General features: G+C 40.5%; 1 protein-coding gene across 1 annotated transcript in view; it reads right to left on the bottom strand.

Annotated features, from left to right (window-relative positions):
* The window catches only part of LOC121946868 (cadherin-4-like), a 288738-nt gene that overhangs the window by 39014 nt on the left and 237696 nt on the right, over positions 1-12028 (bottom strand). The window contains exons 6-8 of the mRNA XM_042491671.1: positions 10136-10291; positions 3499-3643; positions 460-632 (exon numbers count right to left, since the gene is read on the bottom strand). Of these exons, the coding sequence (XP_042347605.1) occupies positions 460-632; positions 3499-3643; positions 10136-10291 (474 nt within the window). The remainder of the gene's footprint in view (positions 1-459; positions 633-3498; positions 3644-10135; positions 10292-12028) is intronic.

The raw sequence follows: 12028 nt of genomic DNA on the forward strand, positions 1-12028 counted from the left end.
CTCGGAGATTTCTTTGCAGAGTTGTCACTGGCACATCCATGTCGCAAGAATAAACACATTTGGATCTTGTCACAACTTTTATGGCTCCATAAACAAGGTGACCGCAGAAGAAGGCAATTTACTGTAAAAAAAATTAAGTGTGTGTGTGTGTGCGTGCGTGTGTGTGTGTGTGGTGACAAATGGCTAGACAACATTTGTAAGTCGCATCTCAGAGTGTCATCAGAGTAAACAATTCTGTCATGAACTGGGCTCCATAAATGAAGATAAAGGTGAATTATCTGGCCAGCTATACTTTATTCAGACTGTGTAGACACCACTCAAGCATTCACAGATTTTAATGACTAAAAGCATCGTAAAATATTTATTTCTGTAGATTTTCTTGTTTGATTTTTTAGGATTTTAACTTTGTGAAATATTGAAGGTGAGTTGTGAATTCTTTGTAAAAAAGAGAAGACCAACCTCTCGATCGAGACCTGGTGCCACAGTCACAATATCTCCGGTCTCGCTGTTGATGGTGAACATGTTGGGGATGGGGCTGTGCGGCGTCTGGGACAGGATTCGGTAGCGCACCATTCCATTAGCCGTAGTGTTGTCATCACCATCGAATGCAGAAACGTGCATCACATACGTTCCTAGTAAAGAAAAAAATATTTGTTAACATAAAGGGTATATCCAAGCAGCCAAAAGCAAACACGGCTAGGCAACTTTTGAAAAATGATATTACAAAATCCCCCTTTTAGAAAAGAAGGGTAAAAGATAATCTTATTTCATAAAATGCATTCAGAGGCTTTGCTGCTGTAAACTTACTTGGTCTGGTACAACCAACAAGCCACTTCAGGGGCTGAAAAATTAAGGCAACACTAAGCCAAAAGCTGCAGTTCCTCTTATGGCCAATCGAGGCTGGCATCAAAAGCAAGTCAATCTCCATGGAATCAATGGCAAAATGGCTAACTTTGCAACAGAAATAAACATGCTGTTTTGGTCTCTTAAGCTAATTTCAACATTTATGACAACTGTGTGAGGAGTATATTTTATCTAAGTCACCTGTATACATTTTACTGAGGCTTAAAGTTATGCATAATTCAGGGCGTGAGCACTTAGAGCGACAGGCTGCCTGGTCTGTTAGGCATCATCTCAGGCTCTCCCTCGCGCATCCACAGCTCCACCTTCTCGTCCAAATTTGGTCACTTCTGGCTTCAAAAATCCAAGATGGTGAAAGCTAAAAAGCCAAAGAAGTATCAAAATAAAGATTGTTTATCAAAAAAAAGAGCCAGATAGGAGCTCCCGAAGCCTTATACAGAGGTTCAGGATTATTATTTATAAATTAATTATTGATGATTGTTTATTAACTGGCCGCTAGCAAAAGTGAGCCCTTGTACAAAACAAGATGAGTATCCCTGGGCTATAGTCTCACTCTCATTTTTATAAGCGTACGATTGTTTCCCCACAATAAATGACTCACTTTGTAGCTTTGAAAACTTTGTGCTTCTGTGTATTTTATCAGATAGTTTAAAGTAAACCAAAAAAAGTAGCAGCTATAAAATGCTCTTTGTACAATGCACTATTTGGCCTTGACAACTATCCTCTGAACAGATGTCACTGACTGATACTGTATTGGTAATAATCACACTGATATTGGTTCATCTGCTCATAAACATGGCTAATTAAACCACTTGGATATTCCATAACAGTTTGATAACACTTGCTATAATTGATCTTTACATATTGATGCCAGCAGTGCAGAAATGTTGCACACCTGTTTTGTACATAATAAAGACTTGCAACATGTGCAGATGGAAATGTGATCTGATTTTATGGCCACATAACACATCATATTTTGCATTTACTGATTACACTAAACAGGCTGCAAACATTGTGCACACCATTTCTTATTAACTGACCAAAATGGAAGACTCTTGTAGGTAGATTTTTAGACAAAATTGCTAATCACATTATTCTACTGATTGCTATGCACATAAAAACAAGCTGATAAACAGTCTAGACATTTGATAACATTTGCTTACGCCGTTAAAATTCTTTGAAACCTGTTCTCTAAACAGTAATCACTCCTCCTACAAGCACAAGTAGGCACAGACGTAAAGTATATGCAGACTCAGTTCTGTTGGAGAGAATAAGCCACTATCCTTCCATGAATGCACCACTTGTTTGCTGCCTCCACACACTCATATAACTCTGTGGGATCACTGCCTGTCACCCAATCTCTCCATCTCTCTCTCCCTCTCACTCTAGCTCTCTCTCACAGCCGATTCTAATTGCCAGAGATAGTGATATCATGCCAGTGACAGCCCCTGTCCGAGGATAATTGTAACCGCAGCTCCCATTTCAAACTTCATTACATTTCAAAGCAACATTTGTCAATGACTCGGCCACAGGGAGCACTCTAAAGGCCTCTCAGTGAGACGAGGGAGGGGAAAAAAAGCCAGCAGGAACAGAGGGAGGGAGAGGAAAAGAGAGAAATAAAGGACAAACTCCATATTTGGTTTGATTCCAAGTGGAGTGACTCTCAGTTCTCCACCCGTCACCTTTTTTTCCTAGAGATGGAGGGATAGAGAGATGAAGAATCACAATGTGTCACACATCGCCGGGGTAATTTCATTAAGCTGCACTCTTAGGGGGTTTAATGTGGACCCTTTGTACGGGCATCCTAAGCTGTGCCTGACAGGATTAGGTCCCCATAATGACTCTTTAATTTGAAAACTAATTCAAGTCTGTAATTGGCCTTCCATTGAAACCACTGGAGCTCTAAACTCTAAAACTCTCCTTTTTTTATGATTATTGTTCAGTTGAATGTCATGCATGCCACAGAGACTTGTCTGCTGTGTGGGACAAGGCTGAGTGGGGAGGGGACGACAGCAAAGAGAGAGGAATAAAGGGGAAGAAATTCAGAAAGAAAAGGAAATGAGAGCCTGGACACCTCTTGAGATCACCTCTGGTGCAATAAACTCTGGCTCATCAGGCCCTCTCACACACACACACACACACACACACACACACACACACACACACACACACACACACACACACACACACACACACACACACACCCACGCACACACACCCACACGCATATACGCACACACGCCTGCACACAGAGAGCTCATCTCAGTGATTCTTCCGCTCTGAGGTTAGACATAAAATGACCCAGTGGTGCTACAGCGTGGTACATTTAATCCTCAATCTCCTCTCCAGCCTGAGCACCCTCTTTGGTTTATGGCCGCTGCTCCAGTCGACTAAATGAAAAGCCACTGTAGGAGACAGATTCTCCGTCTGTCTGCTAAATCAAGGGGAATGGAAAATTCTCTGTTGCATCAAAGATTCACTGGTTTTGTCATACATTTAAGCACACCACTCTCTCCTGATTTACGAGTCACTCCGCCTCTGTCCACCCGTATCCAAACAAATCACCCCTTCAAACATTTCTTTAATCTTTTATAATAAATACTTCTCTTCTTGTTTCATCCATCCACGCTTTGTTACCTGGTTTAGAACCTTCGTCCACAGAGCCATTGTAGACCTGGTTTTTGAACTCGGGTCTGTTGTCGTTCATGTCGATGACAAAGATGTACAGATCGATGGGGTTCTCAACCTGGTTCCCATTCATGTCCACGGCATGGGCTCGTAGCTGGGAGACACAAAAACACAAGGAATGAGGCTAGATTATAACCATTATGGGAGCAGGAAGTAATGAACTGATAAATAATGTATTATGAGTCTCAGCGAGTGCTTGTATTGGTTTTACAGAGAAAATTATTTAGGGTAAATATATGGTGTTTGATGGATGAAAAAAATAATTTCTCACAGAATGTACAAGGTTCTATCCATCTAACAACATTTATCTACATCAAGGGTGCAATTTCTGCTGAGGACGATCATCCCTTTTGCTTTTCAAAATCCTGTTTTTGTTTCTGCCACTTTTACGGTCTTAGTTTGTCAAGCCTGACAGGCAACGTCTACAGACAGTACTCAGGAAGGAGTGAATGCTTCAGCCTCCTCTGCATGTGCTTTGTAGAAAAGAGATCATGGGTAAGAGAAAAGAAGTCCCACACACTGTCAAATCATCTGATTTCAGTGATAGCTCATGGTCTCCCATTGGCCTAACCTGAGAAAACATTATCTATATATGTTTTGGGAATGTGTTATATTCATTCACTTTACCTGATGAAGGACTTAAATGTGTATTTAAATTAAGTTTATTGCAAGTAACAGGACAGTTTGCAGGAATTCTCATCTTTTACTGACAATTTCCTCCTAGACACCTTTCTACAAGTTACTGAAGTTGTACAATCTGGAAAAGAAATCATGAAAAGTTTTTTTTATAATTAACACGTGAAAGGTATGCAATTTTATTGTAATGACCTGGAATTGTGTCTCCTGGTTGTATACTTTGGCCAACCAACCAAGTTGCATTTATAAGTCGCCATCTTACAAATATAAGTTTCTATATGTGTTTTAAGTGGTTTTGAGATATTGAGCTTCAAAGTTTTGCATTCAAAAAAGCCAAAATGATATGAACCTTTTTGTTTTCTAAATAAAAAGTCCCAAACTGCATATAACTTCAGAGAAACACAACACATAATGTTCGTAAGTTGTTATTGAATAAGAATAAATGAATAACTCAACTAACAAATGTCAGATAGAACCTTATCATTCTAAGGTGGCATAGTTTCACATCCATGTGGGTCCAGATACATGTTTAACCATTACAGTTCTTCAAATATGGATGTTTCTGCAAAGAAGCTTTGAATTCTAAAACATGATTCTTCGCACACGTCAGCACAGTTTTAAGGTGGGTGCCCAAGATAACTGTCACTTATTTAGTATCTGACCAAATGTCTTCCCTTGTGTTCCTGAGTTATGGTATTAAACAAATGGGCAGAAAGGTGGTTCTGCAGAGCATTATGATGTCACAGTAAACTTGATCTCTGACTTTTTGGATATAAAATGTCATCACTTGATCATTTTATCCTGTTCGACGTTTGTGTGATATTTTCTCATGATGATGAACTCTTGACTTGAGGCTAAAATACGTGTTTTGTGATGTCACAGAAACCTTGAATTTTGACCACCAAAATTGAATCAATCCTTGAGTCCTAGTGAAAATTTGGGCCAAATTTAGAGAAATTCCCTCACAGTGTTTTATATTTTTCATTCACCAGAATGGGACAGACATGAGGTCACAGCCACCAAAATCTGATCAGTTTATCGTGGAGTCCAAGTGGACGTTTGTGTCAAATTTGAGAGTGTTCTTGATATAACGTTCAAAAAAACATGATAGATGGACAGACGACCTGAAAACTTATTGCCTCTGGCCATGGCTGTCCTCGGTGTGGAGACACAAAAACACTTCAGCTGAATATCATCATAAGTTGTCAGTGTTCCTGAGACACATACTGATTTCTGGCGTCTAAAACTTTATTTCAGACTTTACTTCAGTATAAAGTCATGCATTATTTAATTTGTTTTATTTTCATTATTGTATCTTTGGCTAGAGATTTAAATACTCAAACAACATCTTTTAATACTTGTTGGCATGTTTAAATATCAATTCTTCATATTACTCCTGGGATGGACGCCCTCATCCTCTCAGCGTATTCCCAACTGCCTCTGCTCACATGAGTGGACAAAAGAAAATGAAAAGCAACATAAATAAAACACCAACAAACTAAAAGTCTTCTTGTGCTTCAAGGTGACTACTTTAACAGAACCTCTACTGCCAAACAGAAAATCACCTCTTCACTGTTTACTGAATTAGTCATCTAACTCTGCTCATGAATACACGGGCTTTATTGAATGATACAGTATAACAGTTTCAAAAAGATTTCCTAAATCTAAACAACAACATAAGGGAGGGTCAGGAGGGAAATTCTGGGTATTTTTCTTGCAGAGAAATTGTCTTTGCAATCATGTACTTTCTCCACACTTCTTATCTTTTTTTACACTTAGTCCCTGGAAGTTTTTATCTCAGCAGAAACAAAAACAAGAAACATCTTATTTTATTGGAAGCTGGCTCCACTGTAAAGGCAAGGTGTCTGTTTCAGGATCACTGTGTTGGATCCCAGGCCAACATTCTGTCTGGTTTTGTTTGAAAGGAGTTCTGAAATCTCCTCACTTTCGTCTGACTCCACAAACACCACCAGCCCATCTCAAATTCAACTCAGCTGTGTTCAGATCAATGGAATCACCAACTAGGATTTCTCACAAAGTTTGGACATGGAGTTATTACTGGAATCAATACATGCTGTAAAATGTGTCTTGACTGCTTTCTCTCTTATGAAGTCTGGAGGGAGGCAAAAAAAAAGGACTGAATGAATGAAAATGAGAGTGGAGAAAATAACGGAATTATCAGGGAAATGTTGGGTTTAAATAAATACTTGACGTTTGTTTTTTCACTTCATATGTGAAGGTCAAACTAACAGAATGAAAAGGCATTTCAAAATGAACTCCTTGGTTCCTTCTAAAGCTGTTTTGATTCACTTCACCTTACCCGGGAATGTTTATATCCCTGAACATGACTTATTCAGTGATATTCCTGTCAGCTGAAAGCACCGGGGATGTTTAGTTTATATCATACAAGAGGGGGAAAGAGCAGAATTCAGATACTATCTACATCCTGCTCCTAACCGCATAGGCTGGTAAATATTTATTCAGTTAAAATGTCAGCAATCAATTTCAGTAGAAGGACCCTCCACCTATTCCATGTTATGGATATTCATCTAAAGGAAGAGGAAAGGAAAAGTGAGGAGAAATGAAAACATGTTAGGAACAGATAAAGAAGAAAGATGAGAAATTGTAACATGAGCACTTTTTTCCCCGCGTCATATATGAAAAAATTGAGGGAATGGTGCTCTTTACATCTGAGCGTGCCTGATGGGAAAACTGCTACCTGGCGACTGCAAGAACACAACAGCCAGATAAGTAAAATAGCCTACAGGCTTGTTGTGGCAGGAAATAGAATAAACTGCTCTCTCCATAGGTTCCTTCTCCTCGGAGAGGTGAAGATCCCCTCGACTGCAGCCCATCCTCTCCTCTCGGCCGTCTACTCCCACTCTGCACCTCCACCAAAATCGCGTCTTCAGGTCCCCCCGAGGTTAATTTGACTTTACTTTTTCCACTGCATTGTCTGATCTGTCCTGCACCCAATATCCGCATGCTGCCATCGCATCTCCCATCTCGCTTTGCTGTAACAGGCAAGGAGCCAGCCCCCTTATCTCTACCCACCCTCATCCCTCCATCCTGCTTGCACCCACACCCTAATTCAATAACAGCAAGAGTCAGAGATTACCGCCATGTTTAAAGAAGGCAAAATGTAATTCTGGGTCCACATTAAAGTTATTATCTAGAAAGGCAGGGGGAGAAAACAGACCGTACCAGGCAGCGCTCAGCGTTTGGCAAAGAGGCAGCATCCTGATAAAGATAACAGCAGACCCAGAAGCTCCAAGGTTTTCCCTCATAAGAATGCATCTTGTTGCATGGCTGGTTTTGAATTTCAGACTGCTTATTCTTTTGAAATAAAAAGAACTAGACCGTAACTTTGTTCTGTCCTTGCATGAAATATGAAGTAAACAAAAGAAAGAGCACAAAGTCAAATTCTAACTTTATCTGCCTTGTTGCTCTGCAGGATAATGTTGCTTAGTAAATAAAATCTTGAAATTCAGGATGTTCATGTATTATACAATCCAGTTTAATTGCTTCCCTGTTGCTCCCACAGCATCTAGTATCAGGGACCTTTAATTGAAGTGCAACACCTTTCTTGATCTGTTTACATGTACATCTTTACCTTGTCGCATCTTGTTTCTCACTGCAATTAGTATTCCACACCCACTAACACTTTTCCTCTACAACAAACATGGAGTTTAACTTAAGCAGCCTTTAGCGAGCTTCCGCCGTTCTTAACAAATCACCTCATTGATTGGAGTTTCTCCCGGGTATAAATCTGCTCAGCCCCCACTAAAAGGTTGGGCTTGCCAGCTCACCAGGACTGTAAGTCAAGACTGGATCCCCATATGAATACAAGGATAGCGGCAGCACAGAGACAGAAACTTAAAGTGATGAACCCAGTGTGGTTACTCAATACATCAAAGCCTTGGGGGCTCTCTTTCCACGGCAGCAGAAAGACTAGCTTAGGCAGCACTACGACAAGTTAGTACTTTCCTAAACTTTAAATGCACTTTGCCCAGCTGTTTGATATTTTCACGTCTTGACCAGCATGCAAAGCACAAAGGTGAGAGGAGAGGCACCGTTGGAAGTTTCATTCAAATTAGACAGCGCCAAGACAGGTGTCTTGTCAAATTTAGTTTTGGACCTGCATTGCATGGGTGAAATGAAGACGGCCATGCATGCTGCACTGGGACGAGTTTTTACACGACAAGTTATGTACAGGTTAAACAAAAAACATACAGCGGGTCGATTAGTTTGCTTTAGAGGAGGATTTTTTTAACTTTTGAAAAATGCAGGGCATTTGTTCAGATTTTATGCCATTTTAACTCTACTGCTTTAGAGATTATTTTTGCTGGCATTTTCTGCTTTTTTTTGATAGAGACAGGGAAGAGAGAGGGGATAACATGCATCAAAGAGCCCAGGCTTCACTCGCACCCGTGCCACTGCAGTATAAACAAGCTCAGCATTAATGGTAATGCACTCTACCCGGCGAGCCGACAAGCCTTCCCTGTCTCCAACTTTAGCTTCTACCATTGGCTGCAAAGTTGTAGTAGGAGGTCTTTCTATAGGGCACATTCATGAGACCAGGAGGAGAAAAGGTTCTATTATTTTGATACTTTTTTTTTTTTTTTTACAAATTAATTGGGATTTGTTTTGGGATTTTTATTTCTTTTTAATGACATGTCCCTTGTAGTGGATCTGCTGCTGCATATCAGAACCCCCAAAACATTTGTGTTCATCAGATGAAATCTTAACCTGGTGAACTTACTTCCTGTCAGTACAGTCTCTATTAGCTGCTAGGCAACCTCATTCACCACCTCATACAATCCAAACTTGATGTTCTTTGTGTGTGGATTTAAAAAATATATATGTTTATTAGTGATATTTTGTGGCCTGGTAAGCAGATTTTTTTAACCTTCAGACAGAGTTAGGCCAGCTGTTTCAGCCTGCCTCCTGTCTTTATGCTACACTAAAACTAGCAACTGCTGTGTGTAGGTTTGTATTACGCATACTGACACAAAAGAGGTATCCATCTTCTCATCTAACTCTTGGAAAGAAAAAAAAGAAGTATAATTACCTAAGTAAGAATGGCATTGATCTTTTCTTGTCACTTCCAGAGCGAAGGCAAATATAAGTACATGCCAACATGTTGTATTCACATCTTTCCACTCACTAAGCCAGTTTTTTTCCTCTCTGTTTGCCACTGTTACTGGCACAGCAGTAAAAAACTTAGAACTTAATGATTAATTAACACATTCTCTTACTTGTACTTCACTTCCTCCAGGTGCTTTGCACATAGTGCTGCCACACTTATATGAGCGGAAAGGTGTTAATTGGTAATTCTATCATTCATTCCATCACAACTGTGCGCTAAACATTTAATTGTTCCATGCAGTGATCAAAGTACACACGCACGCACACACACGCATGCACACACGCACAGACAGACAGACAGACACACACACACACACACAAACACACACACACTCTCTTCTTAGTGTTCAGTTTTACAGTACGCTCATGTTTAATGCAATAATGTAATGTGATATTCATATGTAATGTTTATTGAATTTAATCAAACTATATTTAATTTTGATTTGATTTTTCATAATTTTGGGGGGGGTTTGCAAATATATGTTAAAATAATAAAAGAAAGAGTGAATCAGCTGTCTGTCATCTAATGCATACTTTCTATCTAATATTAGGTTGAGTAAATACTGCAAGATACTGCAAGATACTACAGTACTACAGGGTGGCAGTCACTCAGTCACTCAATATTATCAGTGTTAGGAAATGGCAGGTATACCCCTTCCTTTCCTTCAAGGAAACCCTAGGTAGTTGTGCTGGAGGTTACCTCCCACTTCACCGCCCACGCTACAAATAGAGGCCTGGGCACAGGCCTCAATCTCTTTGTCTGCAGATGGAGTGTGTGTGTAAGCAAGTGAGAGATACTCACATGGTAAGAGGAGCGATGTTCTCGATCAAGAGGTTTGGTGACGAACATCTTTCCAAGCACGGGGTCGATATTGAACACCTCATTGGGTGGCTGATCTGCTCCCACCCCGGTGATGCTGTATCGGATGGAGATGTCCTTGTCCTGATCTGAACGAATCTGCATCACAACAAACAAAGAGGAACAGTCAATCGATCAATCAATCAAGCGTTTATTGAAGTCTCAGACTGAGACTTTATTCCTCTCTTGCACAACTCAGACACACAGTTTCCATGGCAAACCTAAACCTATTGGTACAATATGTACTGCGGGGTGTTTATTATTCAAGGACCAGTTTGTGATATACGGCCCCAGAGTTTAATAATTTCGTCCTAACACAACCTCAGAAATCTGATATTGCATATTACTCACTGGAAACATGCACAGGCACACACACGCAGGGCATGCACTCTTTCTCGCTCGCTCTCTCTAGCACACACAGACAGACACACACACACACACACACACACACACACACACACACACATTCATCACAGTGTGGCATTTCTAGCTACCACATACTCAAGGATTCCATTAGTGCTGCCGCAGGGAGCGCTATGCATTCTGTTTGGCAGAATTGGACTGCTTCAAAAGAGAAATTTAAATTCAATATTTCAGGGAGGGAAGAAATGAAATCAACATACATTTACTGTTAACCGACAGTCAGGTGGTGATTTATTAAGATTTGCTGGAGCCAAGCTGGGAATTCAGACAGGTTGTGAACAAAAGTGTCAATTAGATAGGAAAGTGAGGTTGTAATTGTTGTGTAATTAGGGAAGCAACAACAGGCAACATGACAATAAACAAATTTTGAGGAGGCAAAAATGGGCCAGAAGAAAATAACAGTCTCGAATCCAGGCGTGCACACCAGGAGAGAATTATTCAGTGACTGTGGGAGATGGGAAGCAGAATGTTCTTTAAGAAATAGGCCTGTTTACGTTGGTTCAGCTCTCCTTTTCCAGATTGACAGCTAATAGGTGCATTAAGTGCACTGCTAGGCCTGTGATTTGGACTGAAGTGCTGTGTAATTGGGACTCATTTGGTGGAATTTTTCAATTTAGTGCCCAAATAGAGTCCAAACTTCCCATCTCTGTCCATTAACTACATGACAACCCTGAGAACATCAGCTGGTTTATCGAAATGACTCAATCATACACTCATTCCAGTATGCGGGCACACACTGTACACACATACACAAACGAAGGAACCTTTTTCTTCTAATCAATTACTATTTCAGCGGGGAGTCTGAGTGCACCAAAAGAGTAAGGCTGTCCAAAGTTGTCTCCATCTTTCACCACTTGAAGAACCAATTTAGCCACACTTTTGACACACTAGGAATTCTGCCCTGCTGAGAAAATAGCTGGAGCAACTAACGAGGACAAGGAACGGACATACAGTATTAGACAGGTGTCATCCTGACTCAACCTACTAGTGGAATAAAAACCTGTCACCATTACGACACCTTCTATTATCACCATTTCCCTTCTCCTCCTCTTAGTCAGCCTCGGCATTATCATCAAGTCTCCATTAGAAAGATTCGGTCGAGGTGTGTCTTTTTAATCAAACAAATGTGATCAGCTATAGACACCTTCCCTGTAAGAGTGCAAGAGGAGCTGTCACAACATCCCACTAATGCTATTTGTGCATGTCTGTATGTGTGTGTTTTCTTTGGGGAATAGGGGGAGGAGGACGTCAGAATGCTCTGCACATATCTCAGCGTATTACTGCTGACAGCTATGATAATTAACGAGCTGCAGGCATCCACTGCAATTACTTCAAAGAAACTCTACCCGTTAAACACCAACAAACTAACAAATATCCAGCTAGCAGCTCAGTTGAACTCTCAAAGTGCCGCCA

This window comes from Plectropomus leopardus, chromosome 8, assembly GCF_008729295.1.
Source record: "Plectropomus leopardus isolate mb chromosome 8, YSFRI_Pleo_2.0, whole genome shotgun sequence".
In the NCBI taxonomy this organism is placed as follows: domain Eukaryota; kingdom Metazoa; phylum Chordata; class Actinopteri; order Perciformes; family Serranidae; genus Plectropomus; species Plectropomus leopardus.